Genomic DNA, 22,901 nt, shown 5'->3' with positions numbered 1-22,901 from the left:
GTGAAAGACAAAATATAAATACGAAGATTAAAAGTAAACTAGGCTAAAAGGCCTGCATGTTCAAGGGTATAGTTTTTGTTAAGTCGCTTTTTGTGTCTGGTTTTGTTTCCTACACCAGTTTTTGACTCCACACTCTATCAGATCATTAAAATTTTCAACAATAAAGAGTGGACCTCATAGTTTATGTGCTGGAAACCGTAAAAAATGAAGTAAAGTAATAGGATATGACACTGCATGCATGAGATAAGAACTTTATTATTGCTTCCTCTACTGTCACCTGCTGGTAACTGTCTACAGTGAACGTACACCTCAGCCAGGAACCTTATTAGAATTTATGCAAAATCTTACAACACGTGGAAAATATCACATGACACTACGTTTATTATTATTTCGCATGATCAAATCAACATTTTGCTTTCATTTTAATTAAAAACTGTCTATTCCATCTTGGCAAATCATTGACATAATTTCGGAAATAATCTTTATTTTGAAAAATAAAGCGGCAAATAACCCGGAAATAACCTGTCCTCCTGCCACGTCAGTGGTGTTTAGCTTTCAAGCTGTCAAGTGCCTGAGGAAGTTCAGCAATTCAGCTGTAACTCAATGGAGGAGGTTTTCTGTGAATTTTAAAGAACAAATTTAGTTTTCTTCCACGTAAACATTATGAGACACCCTTTTCTTTTAATTTTGGCTGTGTATATAGCCTTTGCAAATGCTACCGAATTAACCTTTGAATTGCCAGATAACGAGAAACAATGCTTTTACGAGGACCTAGAGCAAGGAACAAAGTTTGATATAGACTTTCAGGTAATTGTGCAGACAGCTGCTTTTAACAAAACTTTTTTTTTTTTTTTTGCAATGTTGATTATTTATCTTTTGTTTTCTAAGTTGAAAAACATTGTTAAACAACTTAAAATATTATTGATATCAATACTTTTCTTTCCATACAGGTTATTGCTGGAGGAAACTATGATGTTGACTGTTTTGTGACAGATCCACTGAATAATATGCTGTATCAGGAACGAAAAAAGCAATATGACAGCTTTTCCCATACAACAACCATGAAGGGAGTGTACAAGGTCTGCTTTAGCAACGAGTTCTCAACCTTCTCTCACAAAACTGTTTACCTGGACTTTAGAACTGGAGAGGATGACAGGTTAATGCCTGACATGAACAGAGCGACAGCTCTCACACAGGTGAGAAACACAAACAGCATGCACTCATACATAGAATGCACTGTGCATATATGCATTTGATATGAACCTCTGAATAAATCATGCAGATGGAGTCAGCCTGCCTGTCTATCCATGAGATCCTGAAAGTGGTTTCAGATTCTCAGACTTGGTATCGTCTTCGGGAGGCTCAGGACCGAATCAGGGCTGAAGACCTGCGTGAACGTGTGCACTTTTGGTCCATTGGGGAGACCATCATCCTGTTTGTGGTCTGTATTGGCCAGGTGCTTATGCTTAAGAGTTTTTTCAGTGAGAAGAAAGCCAATCTTGCCACCAGCACATAGACCTAGTTTTCTAGTCTGCCGCCTTCTCTCCGTTAATCAGTCTGATCCCCTTAAAACAACCTTGACTGATGCCTACAACAAACCGAAAATTACATCTGTGTCAAACAAAATGCCTTAAATATGGAATTCATTACAAGAGTTCATTATGTTGTGTAGTATATTCAAATTGGCTTCTTTGTGCATTATTCACTATATCAGTAATGGAAATTGACCTGCTGTACCATTATGCTACCACATCTTAATGTGTTTTGTTTGTACCAGTGGTGTTTTGTAAAAAATGTTACATTGTCCACTTTAAGTGTGTGCACTTGTCAACTTTAAATGCATATGTCTTAACATATACTTTATATAGAAAAGAATGAATAGTTTTGGTGGTTTGTTTTGGTAATTATGACAATATGATAATGAATGAATGTGTTGAACCTCTAGTTTTCTGTTTAGCAAAGCCCTTTTTGTTTATCTCACATTCAAAAGGGAAAAATCCATGGTGAATAATTTATATATGTTGATCTGGCAAAATATGAAATGCTTGTTAAAATTCATTATTTTCTAACCCCTTAATTATATATCCTGTCTAATTGTAAGTGCCAACTGCACACACCATTGCTGATTTTTTTTCCCAACTCTTAAGTTACTTTGGGGATATGGAACAAGGGCTTGCACTTTCTTTTTTTTTTGGACTGTAACTAAAACATCAACTTAATGTGCAATTCAAAAGCTATTTTATAAACGTATTACAAATTTTTTGGATATTTGTTACAAACAAATCTCATTTTGTATACCTCAGCCCAGGATGTTAAATCGATTTGTGACATTTATTGATTTATTATGAAATTAATGCCATAAATTGTGTTGTTTATATTCATGCATTGTGTTAATTGACTAATCAAAAACAAAGTTTAGAATTGATTTTGAGTCATCAAAATACCATATAATGACAGACATATCAAAGAAATGGATAAGAAGATGCCAACTTTCACCAACAGGGGAAACTATATATATATACATATACACTATATTGCCAAAAGTACTGGGACACCCCTTCTAATGAACAGGTTTGACTACTTTAGTAGTTTCCAAGAGTACAAATGTTAATATAGAATAGAATAGCATATAATGATATTCTAGGGAATTGTGTGCTTCCAATTTTATAGCAACATGGCAATGCCTCTATGAATAAGGCAAGGTTAAACAAAGAAATGATTGATCCAGTCAGTGTGTAAGAACTTGGCTGGTCTGCATAAAGCCAGGTCCTAATCCCAGCTGAACACCTCTGGTGTGACTAATTGCAGACCTTGAGCCAAAAACTCATCACCAAACACCACTGACTTGTACATATTAGACACTTCCAACACTGTTGCAACAGCGATGGAGATACTTTTTAAATACATGAATTATGTTTCCATCTTTGTTGCTACAGTTTTGGAAGTGACTTTTTCTGTTCTAAAGAAGGGGGTGTCCCAGTACTTTTGTCCGTATGTACATACACTATAAACATACTCATGGAAATGACTTAAAGTAGTCAAACCTGTTCATTAGAAGGGGGTGTCCCAATACCTTTGGAAATATAATAATAATAGTAATAATAATAATAATAATTATATATATATAATATATATATATATATATTATATATATATATATATCTATATATATATATATATATATCACAAAAATTTTTTTTTTTTTTTTGCACAAACAGGACCTAAATAACTTGATAACAATAATAATGTAAAATATACTTTGTTGGAAAGAGAAACACTCTATTTTATTTTCTCATTAACGTTGTGTGTTGTCATATAGTGTTCTTTCTCTGATCTTTTTTTAATAAGTGTTAATGATTCTCCAGAAGACAAATCTATCTTCATCTAAACAGTTATGAACATTGACTCTCACTGGCTTCCAGTTTATGAATACATTCCGCCTCAGCCCTCCCCAGAAATAATGCATGAATATGGATGGGCTGTTGTGCCTGAGTCTATTCAGTGCATTGGACTACCTCCAACGTTGGCATAAAACCACCAACGGCAGAGGAGACCACACCGTCCAGTCCGAAGGATAATGATGGGGAGCGATGACTCAAAGGGGCTTCTGATCACCGAGAAGGGTCTGCCTGGCATGTCTGCAGTGAGTGACATGTTGCGCTCGTCCTAAACGCTCATGCGTCTGTACTGACTGGCCAATATGTTGAGCCGACTGATGAGTGGCAGCGACCGGAGTCTTGACAGGGAATTCAACTGTACGGTGCGACTGCTGGACGACTCGGAATACACTTGTACGGTTCAGGTCAGTATTAACATGTTTTCATCATCACGAGCGGGTGATCCCCGTCACCGACACACGTGTCTCATTGCTCGCGCTGCTGATGCTGCGCATTCAAGCGGGAATATCAGCCAGCATATGGACACTGCACAAGGGCTGCAATGCGTAATGGCTAATTAATGTGTTACGAAATTTCCTTTGGCTCACGCGATGAGTGAATTAGCGCTAGTGTCGGTGACCCGTCTGTTGTCTTTAGAGAGTAGCGGGTCACCTGTCACGTAGTGCCTGCCGCCAGCCCGAGAGACCTGAGTCACATTCAGCGGGAAGAGACACTAGTGGAAAGGTTTCATACATTAAATTGCCTATCCACTATCCACGATAACAACTGCTGAAAGATTGTAGTAGCCTACGTGCAGTACTTTAATGGTGATACAGTAGCTGTTGTGCTTCTTATTTGACCACAGATACTACTACAAGTCACATTATTATGCAATTTAAAAGCTATGTTTCGAGACACATTCCCAGACTCTTTCTTTATGCATTCAGAGATGCTTTCTACTGTTTGCCTAAAGAAGCCTAAGCATTGATGAAAGATGAATTGATTTGTAAAACTGTTGATTAGAATGTCATAAATGACTTGCATTGAGTTGCATGAATATACATTACTGTTTCATTAGGCTATATGAACAATTAAAATGAATGTTTGGGGCATACAGCAAAACCATTGGCTGAGTTGCCAAGAAGAACAGTGGTTCTGTTTTTTTTTGTTTTTTTTTTGTCTTGAACAGGAAGAGCAATGAAAATGTCTAGGTGCTATATCAATGTTAGGCATGTTTTTATTAATGAGTTCCCTCTTGGGCCAAATATTCACAGATGTTCAGGATCAACAATAGTTGCTGAAAAATTGCAGAAGCCATGCGTAATATACTGTGGTGTTGAAGCATACCTCCTACGGCTAAAAAAGTTCAAATCTATCAAATCTTCAGTTAATGTGGATATTTTGAAGTTCATTTTTACGAGACACAACTGACATGCATTTTGGGCTAAATATTGACAAAAATAAGTTGCTTATCACTTACTGGGTAAAATATGGACAAATCCAGCGATTGGGTTGTTTTCAACCAACAGTTGGGTTAAATGTTTAACCCAACCTTCAAGGCAGTAACCCAACCGCTGGGTCAAAATAACCCAGTTGCTGGGTTTTCCATATTTTACCCGGTGCTGGGTTGTATTTAACCCAGCATTTTTTAGAGTGTACAATTAACAGGATCAGCCTTTCTTTTCCTTACATCTCTACAACATGTAAATCTGTATAAAATTGTGTAAAAAAAAACAGAAAAGGTATTGGTAATTTTCTGCCAGGACTCTATCCCATAATTTATGGACATTTTCTTTAATCCAAAACCACAACATAATGTGTTTATGCAAAATTCAAACAAGTTAAACATCTGTGAAAAACCAATTCAGAAAACTCCTCCATATTAACACAGCAGATTGGGCTGTATTTTTTTAAATAGACTTAACTGTGCAATACATATATATATATATATATATATATATATATATATATATATATATATATATATATATATATATATATGGAAATATCTATAGGATCATGTGAAAATTTTGGTATGACAGTTTATCATGGCTACATCAGCAAGTTACTGGATTTTGTGAGGATATTCAAAGCTTAAGGCAGAATTCTTGACAGCTGGAACAATATATAAAATCTTCTTCTAAGACAAGAAGTTCACTGGTTTGAAATTAATCGTAAGTGTACTGTATAAGTAATTTACACATGGGGTTTCACAACATGAAGCATTAACTCTTGGAAGAGTGCATTGGTGATAGTCTGCACTGATGCCACTAGTTGTGTGAGGTCATGTCTGTCTTGTGTCTGGGAATATCAACCTTAGATTGTGACATTCCATTGTCCTTGGAATTCTGTGATGCTGTGGTCTCCATGGCAACAGGCCGATTCCATCATCGGTTCCCAGCTGCTCCTGCTCTCGTCAGACAGGATATGAGTACACGTGTGCGCACGCACACACCCATCTCTAACACAGGATTCATTTAAACATGGTGGTTCTATATTGCATATAATCTTCTACTGTCCTTTCCTTTCCTTCCCGTGTCCCACTTGGGATCGTCCTCTGTAATTGATTGATCAGGACAGTGGAGTTTGGTTAGTGATGAAATGCTTATTAGTGAAATATGGCCTCTCTGTTTTGAGAGACTGCTGACGGTGTTTGGCTCCTGGCAGTCACACATCTAGAGACCAGATATCTGAGACACTCACACATATACCGTCATTACAGAGCTCACCTTTGTGTAGGTCAGCGATTGCCTCTCAGGTAGATTTCACTGCTTATTGTTGGGCCGCACATATTACACGCCTGTCAAACGCAAGATGCCAACTATTCAGATAATAAAATGTTACATAACCCTCGTCAATTTGTCCACTGTAACATTGTTGACTTATCCTGTCTGGGCTGCACTGTTCTAATTAGCATTTCAGAATAATAATTATCTTCATAAGAAAGTAGCAGTTGTTGAGGGCATGTCCTCGAGGAAGGCACATCTTACTTGGTTTGCAGAGTCTAATTGCTTCCTTTCCTTCATATCTCACGGCTTCATGCATGATTATGTGCAGTTGTTCTCAAGGGGGTGGCTGCTTTTTTTCTATCAACACATATTATCTATAACTTTAACCAAGTCCTTGTAGAATGAAAACAATAGTATTATATCTGTATTTTCTTTTTCTCCCAGATGCTGTTGTATTTCATGGGGGGAAAAAGAGAAAAGCTGTGATGTAATGAGGCTTGTGCCACACAAAGATTGTGCTTTATACAATCTGTGCATTTATGAGTGATTGGAAGAAGGGTATTTTTTGTAGGCCTTGTATCATTCTTTATCTCTCACTTTTGAATTGAAAAGATTCTTCAACTCTCGCCTATCAAGGACAAGCCAGATATCAGCAGACCCTTGTTCTCATTCACAGCACAAAAGCAGACAGTTATCAATGAAGTGCACATAACTCCTCTTAGAAATTTGATATTTAAATAAAGAAATAAATCAATTTATTTATATAAACAAAGATTAGAATGCCCACCCCCCAGTCCTCCAGTAGTTATTTTTTCCACAGTACTCAGTTACATTAAATTTCAGTATTTAACAGATGCTTTAAGTGACTTACAATGCATTCAGGCTATACATTTTTTTTTTATCTAACGTGTTCCCTGGGAATCGAGCCCACAACCTTTTTCACTGCTAACGCAATGCTCTACCACTGAGCCACAGGAACAGTACGCCAGTAGTTATTGTAATAAGGAGTAATAATTGAAAGGGAAGGCTATTACAAACTCAACCTACTGTGTAATTTGTAAAATGACCGTGGGGTATGGCTCGTTCCTCTGCCTTTCTGAATCAAACTCCTTAGTCAGTCATTCTTTATCAACACATGACCAAAACAATAGAGATAATGAGAGAAAAAAGTTTCTGTTCATGATAAAATGCATACAATTAGTGTCATAGTGGCTAGATATCATAATGTGCAGAATATATCAAATGATTAATTTTTTTGTTTTTTTTTGTTTTTTGGTTTAGCTAAATGTATTCAATGCAAATTCCCATTGCTCAAACTTTAGAGGTGGAGCAACACCAAGGTCATGGGTTCAGTCCCCAGGACATACATGAACTAATAAAATGTTTACCTAAAATCATCCAAATACATAAATGGTGATTAAACTCAGCTACTTATTGTCTTGCATGGTTACAATATAAAGACGCCAGCATGAAGTCATGCAAATTTAAATCTCTGAATATCAGATAATGTAAAGGTATTGTTTGCGTGCCTACTTTAATTTTCCAAGTCCTCTTCTCACACTCCCTGCAGCAGTGACAATGCATGTCTTTCTGACTTTGTTCCTGTCTTGAGGTAATGTTACAAGACAAACAACAAACCAAGAATTAGATCAACTGGGCCTCTTGTCCCCCACAATTTAGTGTGCTTCCCAGTATGTTGAAATGTGAAAGGATGACTTTATATCTCACTCGTTTTATATATATATATATATATATATATATATAATATATATATATATATATATATATATATATATATATATATATATATATATATATATATATATAGACTTCACTGGTTTGCTCATGTCCTCAGCTGCATATCCAATTGTTGGCACTATTTTGCTCCTTCTCAAATACTGTAAGAAATTCTTCAGGCTATATGCAACTAATAGATAAGATGATTTGATAAACCAGGTAAGGGTGAATTTACACTTTGATTAAATACAACAGGATAATTCATTCTGTGAAAACATGCTTTATACGGAAGTTGCTTACAGCCTAACCCAATAATTTTCATGGGATTTTATTTCAAAGCAATTGAATCTTTGTTTGTATGAATAATTTAATATTTGTTTGTATTTAAAGAGGCAAATTCTTGTTCATGTTGCACTGGGCAACATGACAGTTCCACTGGACTGTTACCAGTACACTGTAAAAACATTTGACCCACCTGAGGTGTTCTGCTTCCTGTAAAATTAAATCTTTTATTCAAACTACTGATATGAGTATAGGCGTACATTTTTTAAAATACATTACCCTTACCCTTACTTACCCTTGTATCATTCCCCATTTGGCTTTCTTTCTGTACATTTTTTAAAATACATTTTTCAATTTACCATTATTTACTTACCCTTGTATCATTCCCCATTTGGCTTTCTTTCTGCTGTGAACAAAAAGAGATGCTGACGTTGCTTTCTTTTATAAAAATAAATGCATATAGTGACAACAGGTTATTAAAGGAATAGTTCACCCAAAATTGAAAATTCTGTCATTATTTACTGACCCTCAATTTACTTTAAATCTATGTGAATTGCTTTTTTCTGCTGAACCCCAAATATGATTCTCATACAGGTTTGGAACAACTTGTGTGTGAGTAAATGATAACAGCATTTTCATTTTGGGGTGAACTAACACTTTAAATTCCAAAAATGCTGGATTATATCATATTAGCATAAAAATACACAGCAAGGAATAAGACCTGTAGCAGCACTTACATTTTAGGACTAAACAGATTGCAGTTTAAGGTTACTAGTATTTGGGAGAATTAAAACTGATCTCGTTTGATACTGTTTGTGAGTAAATCTTGGCCATATGGCATAATTGCAGGATTTTGATACATGCTCCAGTGCAGCTGTCTAAATCATGATGTGGAGCAAGAGTGACGGAAAGATTTCATTAAGAACATAGTCATCTTCTTACACTATTTAGTTGTCATGCAGAGGCAAGCAATAGCCAGACACTGCTTTTTACCAAGAGATCCATATAAACCATTTATATCCCTCTCTTGTTCTCTCTCTTTCACGCGCACACACACATTAACAGATACACAAATCACACATTTACATCTCTCTAGGTTTCCCTTCTCATTGCTTGAAAGGCATAATTTATTAATATTGTTGGTGATGCAGATATGGAGCTGATTTGAATATTTAAAAGAGTGAATAGAGATCTGAGAACAAAATGAGATGACTAGTGTCAGACATTGCTTGTAGTTTCTGGCATGAACTCTGCCTCCCATCCAATCATGAGCACACTTACAAAAAATAAACAAAATACTTGTCTGATTTTCCTTTTGCTGTGTATAAAATCTTCAGCTGTTTTTCACACCACTGGGCAAATACTCCACATTAGTGCTTATGATGTCTGATAAGCCAGTCTGCTAGTTCACATCTGTCTGTTTAGAATCCTGAAAGCTGCTGTTGTGACCCTGATCCTTCACTTTCCTGAACTGCTTTTTGCAGGTAATAATTATTTTAAAATCTGAGTTTCCTCTATCACAGCTCTAAAGCTTTCTAAGATGCCTTCAAAGTGCTGTGTGAATGTTAATATTTGATTGAGCTCTGATGTCTCCAGAGAGATTCTGAAATATTAAGCTCTCTCTGGAGCAAGAGACATAATGTTGGAACTTAAACAGAAGTCAGACCACATGCTCACACCCTCTCTCTTTAATTGTACTCTGACTGCCACTGAAATTATTGCTGCCACCTGGGCTTGATGTAGCAGACTGTTCACCACTGTAACGAAATACTTCATTTAGCAATTCCACTAACAGCAAGATTGCGATCACAAGTGGTGATCCATCAAAGGAGTCAAATTAACCTGAATATAAAAATTATATACAAAATATTAAAAGTATATTTAAGTATAAATATAAATATGCCCAACTGGTACTAAGGGGTCTAGTGATAACAAGGCGCTCTGATTGTTTTTGTTGTAGAATACGATAGAGGATATATTCACACGTTATAGAAACAAAAATGATGGTGTATAAAATAGATTTCAACAATAAAAAGAGACGATAGAGAAATAACGTGACGGAGCTCAAACTAGAGGCATACGACAGCAACACACAGGAAGTGACATATTGAGCAAAGATCTTAGTCTGTAATCATTTGATTAATGACAGTTTCTTTATTATATTTTATTTTTCTCTTCAGGTTTGCATCTTACAGCACACTAAAAAAGATACAGTGTCTATAAGGTACATTTTACACATTTCTAACATTCTTTTTTATAAATGGGTCTTGAATATATGAATATATACAGGGTCATATATAAATTTGCAGTAATGAAGGAGTGGAGGATGGAGTTCGTCTTCAGATAGGTGAGTAGATGTCAGGTCGTTATCATCTGTTTATGGTCACATAGCCTAACCAAAAGCAAAAATTATAAAAATCAAACTTGCAGTCTTTTGATTTAATCAGTATTGATTTACATATCATCCTCACTGATGAATACCTCATGGACTGCCACTAATCCCAGTGACTGGCCAACATTGGTGTTAAATTGAAGTTAAATTGAAGTATGTGACTAAGGCATGCTTGCTGTTATATTTCTGACACACAATGATTTTCATTTACATCGTGTCTATGCTTTGTTTGTTATAATGAATGGATTCGGACATCAATATTGCGTAATTTTTCTCATGCTGAACAACACATAATTATTCTATTTGCATTACTGTAGGGGTAAGTTTAGGGTTGGGGTAGGTGTAGACATTAATAAACCATAATCTGATAGGTAGAATTATTCGTTGTCGAATTGTACTACATACTCTTTTAATGGGAGACAGCAAAATCTGACAGGTAGCACAAATCAACAGAATACCGGGCCTCTTTTACAAAGTGTGTAGGCATAGTGCAAATGGGTTTTTGTTTAATTTAACTAAATTGTTCTAGGTTTAACATATTGGTGATCTGTTTTAATATAGAACTTGGTCTATTTCAGTTATAATATGGGTTGTTATTGTTTTGGTGAATGTCTGTTTCTCAGATATAAAAAGTGTGGCCCCCATGAAAACTAAACGCCACCCCCCCCAAATTCTGTATGTTTTGGAGGGGCCCGGCATCACGTGTTATATGGGGGTCCTCAGCCCCAGTCTTACACCCTGTCTCGTGCACCAGCGCATGACTAAACCAGGTGCTTTGCGGCACAACTGAAGCAGCAGACACGTCAAGTCTTTCATGGGAATTGTGTTTACCATACACAACCCACAAAGTCCTAAGCACAGACACACCAAATGAAGCTTCATGAAGAAACTTCACTTGACCATTGGTACTGAACTTACCATTATGTACTGAAGTTAAAGACACACTGAGCTTGAGAAAGAATGCAACTGATATATAAGACTGGATGCGTGAATATTTAGAACGTGTTTAATAATTGTGACATCTCTGAGAGTGTCTGTTTGTATATAATCGTTAGGTGCACAACAGAAGACAAAAGCTTTTATGGTTTACCCATGTTCCACTAGGACCGCGAGTACATAAAGCAATCCTGTCGTATTGCACTTTAATATTTCTTTTTAATATTAAACACGTCCCACTTTTTACTTTTTCATTCATCCATGTTACTTTAGTAATTATTTCAAACTGCCCTGTCCACTGAGAGCTGTGCTGATTATCATATATGAATACGACACAGATATAGGACATAAAAGGTCTGTGCGGCAAAAGTATGCAGTGAAAATTTTCGAAATGATTCTTGGCACAGCAGAGCACCAGTTTCAATTAAAGGATATGTTTTAGTATAGTCACTTTTTATGTGCTTTTTGCTGCTGTTCTAAAAGTCTTTCTTCTCGTCATTACAGAAAACAAGCTATGTAGCTACTAAAATCTGAGTGCAGGAGCTTACAATATAAACTTGAAGGGCACCTATTATGCCCCTTTCTACAAGATGTAATATTGGTCTTGGGTGTCCCCAAAATGTTTCTGTTAAGTTTTTAGCTTAATATACCCTACAAATAATTTATTATAACATTTAGATATATGTAATTTTTGGGTCGTGTCTAAAAAAAGATCTGTTTTGGTGTGTATAACTTTAAATGCAAATGAGCTGCATATTCCCGCCCTGACTTCAGCAGAGAGTGTAGCATACATCTCTGCTTTACATATCTACTGCAATAAACTGTCGAGCCGGTAGACGGAGACATCGGAGAAAATGGAGTACAGCATACAACCAAAGACAGCTTGCTGAGGGTAAAAACTATGGCAATACAGGGCTGTCAGTCAAAAGATGTGGGCGGGGCTTAAGCAATGAGATGTCATATTGCTTAGAGAATCAAAACAGCAGGCCTAGTGAGATTGATTTGTTTTAAAGGGAATTAAAAAATAAGGAGTGAGTGGATTTTTATCATTGTTGGGTGGTTATGTTTACACACTGCCAACACACATTTATGCCCAAACACCATGTAAAAGTGGAGTTTGCATAATAGGTGCCCTTTAAGTGAGTCGGAGTATTATTAAATAACTTTTCATTAACTTAGTCTGTACAGCAAAAAAAAAAAAAAAAAAATGTACTTGGCTGTTTTTATCAATAATTTCTTGGTTAAGGTCTGGTCACATCAGGCAAAAAGCTTTATAAAACAGAATATTGGTAACATTAAGAGTACTGCTAAAATTAAAGTCATTAAGTGTAAAATAGAGGGGGGTAACAGATTTTGATAAGTTCTAAAGCTGTCTTGTCAGATTTGGTGACCCTGCTGTTCTTATCAGGCAAAAATGCTGTCTAGGCCATAAAATATAGGAGCACAGACATCAGTAGAGTGAATTTAGAAAACATTACAGCCATTGTGTAGGAAATAAAGGGGGCTCACAGACTTCAGTAACTTAATTATCTGTACTGTACTGTAAGCTATATATATCTGGTAAATGCTTTCTAGGATGTAATATACAGGAGGTTAAACATCACCAGAAAGAATCTGGGTAACATTAAAACCATTTTGTGGTTATTGATTTTGGTAACCTCTAATACTGTGTTGTCAGATTTGGTGACCCTGCTGTATATCTGAAGCTGTTCACAATGCTTTCTAGGATATAAAATCCACAAGGTTAGACATCACCAGAGAGAATCTAGGTAACATTAAAGCAATTGTGTATGAAATCGAGGGGAGTAAAATATTTTGATAACGTATGCTGTGTTATTGGATTCAGTGACCCTGCTATATTTGGAGCTGTTTACATAAGGCAAAAATGCTTTCTAAAATATAAAATGCAGGAGGTAAGACACCACTAGAGTGAATTTTGGTGATATTAAAGCCATTGTGTGTAAAATAGAGAGGGGTAACATTTTGAGAACCTCTAATGCAGTTTTTCTTTCTTTCTTTTTTTTCTTGGAATTGGTGACCCTGCGGTATATGTGAAGATATTCACATCAGAGAAAAATTCTTACTAGGATATAAAACACAGGAAGTTAGACATCACCAGAAAGAATTTTTTTTAACATAAAATCCATTATGTGTGAAATGGGGGTAAATACGGATTTTCTGTAACTCGTTTTTATGCTGTGTTGTCAGATTCAGTGCTGTATATCTGCTGTCTAACATGCTTACACCTACAATATAAAATATAAGAGATAAGACATCAACAGAATGAATTTGGGTAACATTAAAGCCATCCCATGTAAAAGAAAGGGGAGTAATGGATTTTTATTCAAGAGCTGTTTTCCTGTTTCCAAACATTACACAGTTTAGAAATAGTACACTGTAGAGCTAAACCTCAGCAAAGAAAGTAGAGTGATGTTAAATATACTGTAGGCCTGGGGCATTGTGAATAGAAATGATCCAATATGATCCCAAGGACGGTGTTCCAGCTTTGTCACGTTGATTTCTGTGTCTCTCTGTTCCAGAGGGATGCAAAAGGTCAATGGCTGTTTGAGCAGGTCTGTCAGCATCTAAACCTGCTTGAGAAAGACTACTTTGGCATCAGATTTGTGGACCCAGACAAGCAACGGGTGAGTTCCTATAGTATAATAAATATGAGTTGTTAGTAATTATTCAGCCAATGTAGCACTGAAAATATCAACAAAACTATGATTGTGAAAAAGCAGACTATCAGCAAATACATTCAAATGATCAGACTGTATATTCATCACAGCCTGCTCTCCGTCACATCAATTTAATCATGGTACTATCTACCCTGATAAGGTTCATGCTAATACATACTGTAGCTCTGACCTGCAATTAACCATGTCTGATGAATGTATTAATGTTAATGTTTGTGCATGAGCGTGAAACAGCACACCCAATGATCACATGCTTATTCAGATAAAGAGCTGCAAGGTGTGATGCAATAGAAATGTAATATGGTGAACAGTCATGAGTTGACAATACTGGTCATAACAATGTGTTAAACTGGAATTTCTATCTGCATTATAGACATCATTTATTTTTGATTTTGTTGTTTCAGCATTGGCTGGAGTTCAGCAAGGCAATTACCAAACAAATGAGATGTAAGTCATATTGTGTGTGGAAAATCCCAGCTACATCCTTTTTATACATGTTGTGAAAAGAACAATCACTGCATTCATATCCCTCATTGATATTACATTTACATTTATGCATTTAGCAGACGCTTTTATCCAAAGCGACTTACAGTGCATTCAGGCTATACATTTTTTTTATCAGTATGATATCCCTCGTAAATGCCAAAAGATTATACTGACTGCTTAATTATATGTATGTAAATTTTTTATGTCCTAGCCCAGCCACCCTACACTATGTGTTTGCGTGTTAAATTCTATCCTCCGGACCCTGCAGCTCTTAAAGAAGAGATCACTAGGTACAGCTCATTAATATGCAGTCTATTTTTGGTCAAAATGTATATATTTAGTTTAGTCTGTATATATTTAGCAATACATAATCAGAAAGAACAATATGGAATTGGAATATTATACTGTACAAGTTACAGAAACTTATACAATTCTTATAAAAACTTATACAACGTATTTATGATGAGCGCAGTAACAGGTTAATACACCCTCTGCATTGTTTTCAGATACCTGGTCTTCCTACAGATTAAAAGAGATTTGTATCATGGCCGACTCCTGTGCAAAAGTTCAGATGCTGCTACGTTGGCCGCATTTATTCTGCAGGGTAACAGCAAATCACAGTCACAGCAGCCATTTTTTACAGTATTTGTTGAGTTATGGCATCTCAAGTGCTTTGTTATATATGACTGACGTTACTGTAAGACAAGACTCTCAAGATGACACTGGTTTAGTTTCATTCTCTCTCATATTTTTTAGCTGAGATTGGAGATTATGACCCGGGGAAGCATCCGGAAGGTTACAGCTCTAAGTTTCAGTTTTTTCCCAAGCATTCTGAGCGCCTGGAGCGCCGCATTGCTGAGATCCACAAATCCGAGCTGATGTAAGCTTACATTCAATTAGCCTGTCACATGCAGTATGTCACTCTTTTTAAAGGGACGTTAGGTTTGTAATGGAGAGATTAAATGTAATTTATGAAATTGATCTGCTAGACCAATGCAGAAAATGAACTAGTCTGTTCATTTCCTACAGAGGCCAGAGTCCTGAGACAGCTGAGCTGAACTTCTTAAAGAAAGCTCAGACTCTTGAAACATATGGAGTAGATCCACACCCATGCAAGGTCAGGAGCGAAACATAACAGCTGCCCATATCCAGGAAATCGTTTCAAAGTACAACAGAAATTTCCTAATTGAAAGTAGTCTGTTAAATTTTACATTCATAAAGAAAGTAATTTTTTTTGTTTTTATCACAGGATGTGTCTGGCAATGCTGCATTTCTCGCATTTACCCCATTTGGCTTTGTGGTACTACAGGGGAACAGGAGGATTCATTTCCTCAAATGGTGAGAGAGGGGAAATGAATCTCTCATATCATTTTCATTTGCTTAGCAGTCAAGATCAAATGACTGTGTGTTTATGAATAACTATGATGGTGTTTTATCATATTGTACAGGAATGAAGTAACCAAACTGAAGTTTGAAGGAAAGACATTTCATATATATGCAACTCATCAAGAGGTGAGTGAAATCAAGGCAGCCCCAGATAATGCAGAAGAACAAAGAGTCAAAAGTAAATAATAACTCTTGACCTCTGCTAACCTCCTGTGACCTTTACTGGATCAGAAGATCATCTTGACTTACTTTGCTCCAACACCTGAGGCCTGCAAGCATCTATGGAAGTGTGGGGTTGAAAACCAAGCTTTCTACCAGTAAGTTCACATGATTTGACATATCAGGTTAAAATTAATCTCAACATTCACATAAACTTCTTACCTATGCTTATTAGTTATCACCAGTGGTTCTCATGCAGTTGCATAAACAAAGCCACTGTTAAGACTGTGTCTTAAGAACTAGTTTGGCCAACTATCAATTAACCAAGTGGTAATCAGTCTTACTTTCTCAAATTGGACCAATTCACTTTGTGTTTGTGTGTGTGTGTGTTACTGACTTTTGTAATTGTCCTCAGCAAACTTCCAAGGGTCTACGGTATTACATAAAGTTCAGTATATATAAAAAATAATTAATTTAATTCAAATGCTCAAAACACACACAAAACAATATTTAAACTGAAATCATATTGTTCTCCCTCAAAAACTATTATTTTTATTGAAGCATATTTCCAATCAGAGTCAAATTTGAATTTTCTAGAATCACAGAATAATAATTGACATAATATTGTTTTATTTATTTCTTACAGGTTTGAGAAATCAAGTCAAGTTCGCACTGTATCCAGTAGTAACCTTTTCTTCAAAGGAAGCCGCTTTAGATATAAGTGAGTATTATCTGCTTTGATGGTTATTAAGTGAACCCCATGGGTTCGTCAGCTCTGATTAATTAGGCCTGTGTTTTGAATATATGCTAATTAATGGATTAGCTGTAAGCATCGCTCATATTTTGGTTACATAATTTATCTTATAAGTGGTAAAGTGGCCAAGGAAGTGATGGAACAGAGTGCCAAAATCAGACGAGAGCCTCCAGAGATCCACAGGTGAGTCCCCCCAATGTTTCCTTGAATGGTATAATATACCTGACAGTATGTCTATTGATATATCACATCTTTTTGTGTGTTCAGGGCTGGGATGGTCCCTAGTAGGAGTTGTCCTTCCATCACTCATGGCCCACGACAGAGTAGCGTTCCCCGAACACGAAGAAGAGCAGTACACATTTCCATCATGGAGGGTAAGCCTATGTGCCTTGTTTTTATATCAGACAATGATATTTTCTATTCACTAACTCGACCCCTAACCATAAACATATCCCTCTCAGAAACTTGCTCTAAACAACAGTATTAAAAATATACTTGATTTGGCTGATTTATACACTTTTTTAACTATTAAGGTCTGGCTCAGTAGTCGGTGGTCAACTGGTTTCACTATATTCCCAGGTGAAAAAACAACAACACTTCCATAATGTACTTAAAGTGCTCTATTTTTGCACACTTATTTTGTACTTAATATACTAAAAATGATTCTTTAGTACTTACTGATCTTAAGATAAACTTAAGGTCATCTAAGTGTATTCAACTGTGATATTTTGGGACAGCATGAATATGAACTAAAATGTGCTTTTAACGTACTCTCTTTTTTAAAAATGTATTTAGTCACCATTTGTAGTACACTTGAGAGTACTAGTGTATGAAAGATTTTTCAAGTGTACTACAAGGGGTAACTAAATACATTTTTTAAATACAGAGATGTATGTTAAAAGTGTATTTTAGTTCATATTAATGGTTTCCCAAAATAGCACAGTTGAGCACACTTAGATGATCATAAGTTTATCTTATAAAGTACTAAAGAATCATTTTTAGTATATTAAGTACAGAATTAGTACATGAAAATAGAGCACTTTAAGTATATTATGGAAGTGCACTTTTTTCACCTGGGTTAGTGAAGACATTTTTGAATAGTGAGGACTGTTGGACCTCACAAGTATAGTCAAACCTGTGCGCACACAAACAAACAAACACACACACCAACTTTAGCTCCTTTCTAAGAACAAAAACTGAATTGAATTCGAATGGAGGTAGCAAGCAGATTTGTGACCAGAAAAGCAATGCTAGTGCATTCTGTGTCTTCGGAATTTAATGCAACTCAAGGCAAAAGATGTTAGTCCATAGACACTTAAATGCTGCCATCTTGTGGTGTAACGTTCTTTTTCCTGACACTATATAATAAAAACACTCCAGAGATTTTTGGGTTGTTTTATCTTTCCACTTGGATTCATTATTGTGTCCTTACTAGAATATAACTTGCAGTAGGTTTTTAATGCCCAACCCTTGTTGCCAATATATATATATATATATATATATATATATATATATATATATATATATATATATATATATATATATATATATATATATTTGGTTTTTTAAATTACACTTTAGGGTGAAAGTTTTTTCTTTATGTATCATTCATTACACAAATAATTATGTAAAAAACATATAGACTACTGTTTAAAAGTTGGGGTTGGTTAGATTTCTTAATATTCTTGAAAGAAATGTCTTATGCTTTTATTTATTTGATAAAAAAAAACAGCAAAAATAGTAATATTGTGAAATGTTATTACAATTTAAAATAACTCTTTTCTTTTTTATTATTGAAATTGAAATGCAGTTTATTCCTGCGATAAAGCTGGATTTTCAGCACCCATTCTGCAGTATTTAGTGGCCCATGATCTTTTAGAAATCATTCTAATATGCTGATTTTCGGCTCAAGAAATGTTTGTATTATTATAAATGGTGAAAACAGTGCTGTTTAATATTTTAGTAGAAAGCAATTTTTTATTTCTTTTTTGATCCATTTATATGTTCTTGCTGAATAAAAATATTAATTTCTTCAAAAAAATCTTTCTGACCCCAAAGATTACACTTAACAAAAGAGTGCTCTTGACAGGGATAGGATACACTACACCGACTCCATCTCTCTCTATTGCTCTGTGTAACACGAGAGCTGCTCTCATTGTGCACAATGTGACCAGACGTTCACCTGTTCCAGTCACTTTACTGACACTGCCAACTGCCATCATGGTTGTGTTTGTGTGTGAGGGTACTGTATAAGTGTGTTTTATATTTTGAGTTTGAAGTTTTATTCTACTACATGCTCTGTACAGAAAGCCTAGTTCTAAAGTACAACAGGCACAAATGTGCTTGCAATAACATGTACCGGTATATTTACAATCATTTACTATATTAAAGTACAAAGTAAATGCTGACAGAAAATACAAGGCTTCACATGCCCTACATGTGGGCTGGCAATTTGTGTCATACACAAGAAAATGCAGAGACAATGACGAATGACAAACTTTAAGAATCCAACTATAAGAATCAACAGTGCTATTATTACACAGTCTATAAATAGAGAGCCTGTCCATGTATGTCATGTGGTTTGTGTCAGAATAAGTGTGTGTTGTGTATGTGCTCCTTTGTTTCAGCCCATAATGGGTTTGAGGGGGTTGGAGCATGCAGGACAGCTGGGCTTTTGGGCATACGGGGACTTAAGGAGCTTTAGGGCTTTAGGGTGTTCTCGCTTTCTCACACTCACTTTTACAAACACACACACAACATTGTGTTATGTCGTTTTTGTTCAGGAGGATAGAGGGAGGCAAGGGGTCTAGTGGTGATACACTTATGCAAGTCTGAGAACATCACACACGTTAGTGGCTAAATTCTGAAACCATGGTGAAGTGTCTCATACGGATTAAGACAAAGGTGAACGTTCACCTGCGGATGATCAACCACTGTTACCGGGATGTGAAGGTACGGGTGTTGACGATGGGACCTAGGCTATTAGGGAAAGCTCTGGGGGCTCTGCCTCTGTTCCCGTCCTTGCCCAGCTCCTCCACTTCCTCTGGAGCTTCATCTAGACTTGGTGTTCAGTCCACCAGCACTGGAGGTAAAGTTCCTGGTCGTTTGTAACAGCTGGACGTTCAACTTATTTTAGTGTGACTGCATTTGAATGTGCACATATATAGCGGATTAGAGTGTGACCATTGTTAGCAGGGACTGTGTGTAGCTATTTTGGATTGTGGGTGGAGCTATATTTTCCTATGCTGTCTTGTGGTTAATTAGATCTATATATACACTTATTATATTTATATCATAGTGCAATTCATCAGTACATATCAAAAATTTTATTTCTCCTTTCCCAATAACATTTTCATGCTTTATTGCTTGTGAATAAAGGTTAATATACAATGTATCATTGACGTCACAAGGCTTGCTGTTTTTAAATACATGAGAACTTGTTGCAACAATGTTTAACCAATTTGTTGGAATTTGCAAGCTGCTATTTGGTTATTTTTCAGCTATATTTGGTTGGAACATTTGACTCAGGGTAGTATTAATTACTTTTCTTGCGTCTAGCTCAGCAAACTTTCTGAAACTTTCTCTAAGTTGGTCATATCAATTATATGGAGAAAGCTTGGATACTAATGTGCTGAAGTAGTAGATTTGCCACACATGTATCTTGCCATACCAATGTACAACTTTTAATTTAATTATCTATTTTAATACTTTTGAGCATTAAATAGACCAGTACATTTATGAAATCAGTATAATACATTAGAGTTGGGCAAAATTCTGAATGCATTAATTGGCTCCCTTTTAATTCATTGGTTGGAATTTGAAAAGAACTGGTTACACCACATAGGAATTGGTATTTAAAGGAAGTGTAGTATTCTGAATTACAGTTTAGAGAAATGTAACCGGTTATTGCATTCTGTTCCTCCATCCTGGTCAATATTGCTAACCAAGGCTGCATTTATTTTATCAAAAATCCAGTAATATTCTGAAAAATTATGACTATTCAAAATACCTGTTTTCTGTTTTAGTGTATTTTAAAATGTAGTATATTCCTGAGAGGGAAATACTCAGTCTTCAGTGTCACTTGATTATTTAGAAATTATTGTAATACTGAATGCTGATTTGTTGCTCAAAAAAAGAAAGAAAGAAAAAAGAAAGAAAGATAAAAAAAATGAATCAATATATAAATACATACATACATACATAAATACAGTTTTAAATTTTTTTTGAAACCGTGATATATTTTCAGGATTTACTGAAAAATAGTAAGCATTTATTTGAAATCGGCTCGTAAGACCATTAAAATGATCAACCCTTTATACTTTTAACATTTTGTCAAGACTTTATTCTTTATTCTAAAAATGACAATTATTGCAGTTTTTTTTACATCAAATGTATAATTGCAATTCTGCATCCTGTTTGCTGGCTCAATTCAAATTTTGAATGGCACAGAAACCTGAAAGCTCATCAACATGAAACACAACCACTGAACATCCTCACTGTATTTCAGGTCTGGAGTCCTTGCGTGACAGTGGCCATTCCACACCAGTCCGATCGGTCTCCAGTGGGAACTCATTCCTACGCTCCCACAGAAATGGAGCCGAGGGAGGACACGGAACAGCTGAATTTTCCCAGGACTCTTACAGTCCCTCTGACAGTGTTCTTCCCACACCGGTGTCCGACGACCCCTCAGACCCGGCTCAGGTTCGCCACACAAATGGCCCCCGCAGCATTCAAGAGGAAGGAGGAACAGAACTGTGTACTCAAAACCAGGCAAGGCCACAGGGCATTAAACCCAAAGGAAAACGTTCTCAACTGGAGAAGACTAGGCCAACCCAACATGGCCCAGAGGAAGGGGTGAATCTGTTCATCTGTAGTTTGGCACGTCTTTTCTTAGTGACCCTGGCTCTGCTCTTTGCCCTCCTTCTACTTCTTATTGTGCTAACAGAGTCTGAGCTGGACTTGGCCTTTCTTAGGGACATCCGAAGGACACCCGAATTCCAGCAGTTCCACTATGAATACTTTTGCCCCCTTAGGCGCTGGCTGGCCTGCAAGTTGCGCTGGATGGGTGGGCATCTCACTAATAAATGAGCGTGTAATCACCCCTCTATGTCTCCTCAGAGAGTAGTCTACAGTCTACGAGTGAGACATTCTGAGCATTAATATAATGGTACCACGAAATCAAAATGAAATTACTATTATCTACATAGCCAAAGCCTTGGGCTTCCTAATACCATGCCAAGACGAGAAAACTGTGTATGTTTCAGCTCTAGTTATTGTGAAATTGTTCTCAGCAGCACTACTTTATAGTCGGGTAAAAAAAAAAGGTATGTATAGCTCTTTAAATGCTGCCGTCACTCAATTGTAATTTATCTACCATTTAAATATAATATCTACACTCATAGAATGTTCACCCAGACTGTGACGAGCAAGACCTTACACTGCAATCAAAGACAAAGATGCCTTTATTGGTCAGAAAATAGACAGGGGCCAGGACAGCCAATAAAGAGATAGTTCCCCCAAAAATGAAAATTCTATCATCTTTTACACTCCCACATAATACTTCAGTTAATCTGAAACCAAAAACAAATATAAATCTCCACTCTAAAAAAACAAAACCAAAACTTAGAAGATCCAAAAAGGTCTTAAAGACATTAAACATACATTAATTTGTGTTTTGAGGAGTAACCAAAGTCTTATAGATTTTAAACAATATCAGGTTGAGTAAATGATGACAGAATTTTCATCAGAATTGTCTTAAACGACCTTGACCTTTTTGGGTGAACTATCCCTCTAATGTCGGATGTAAGCTTGAGCATGAGTTTTTTTGGATGATTTTTTGTAAGTGTAAAATGTTGGTATAGGGTGTATATTTGATCCATACTATACTAAAACAGGACTGTTTGTTGGTAGTATGGATCAAAGCCACTGACAGGGTTCTCTCTTTAGGAATGTTTTAATGAGAATTTA

General features: G+C 36.1%; 2 protein-coding genes across 2 annotated transcripts; both read left to right on the top strand.

Annotated features, from left to right (window-relative positions):
* The first annotated feature begins 529 nt into the window (after positions 1–529).
* Positions 530–2,377, top strand: tmed3 (transmembrane p24 trafficking protein 3). Its single transcript, XM_042727611.1, has 3 exons — positions 530–807; positions 951–1,196; positions 1,283–2,377. The coding sequence occupies exons 1-3, from the start codon at positions 664–666 to the stop codon at positions 1,514–1,516; spliced, it is 624 nt and encodes a 207-aa protein (XP_042583545.1). The 5' UTR covers positions 530–663; the 3' UTR covers positions 1,517–2,377.
* A 1,019-nt stretch (positions 2,378–3,396) lies between these two features.
* frmd5b (FERM domain containing 5b) lies at positions 3,397–22,505 on the top strand. Its single transcript, XM_042727597.1, is given in 13 exon segments — positions 3,397–3,802; positions 13,994–14,098; positions 14,554–14,596; positions 14,847–14,925; positions 15,142–15,239; positions 15,392–15,515; positions 15,665–15,752; positions 15,885–15,973; positions 16,084–16,338; positions 16,827–16,901; positions 17,049–17,117; positions 17,202–17,308; positions 21,442–22,505. Coding segments are annotated over 13 exon segments (1,815 nt in total). The 5' UTR covers positions 3,397–3,700; the 3' UTR covers positions 22,023–22,505.
* Positions 22,506–22,901: the final 396 nt, after the last annotated feature.

The sequence above is a fragment of the Cyprinus carpio genome, chromosome B7, assembly GCF_018340385.1.
Source record: "Cyprinus carpio isolate SPL01 chromosome B7, ASM1834038v1, whole genome shotgun sequence".
NCBI classification, from domain to species: Eukaryota; Metazoa; Chordata; class Actinopteri; order Cypriniformes; family Cyprinidae; genus Cyprinus; species Cyprinus carpio.
This window is presented reverse-complemented; position numbering and strand designations above follow the sequence as displayed.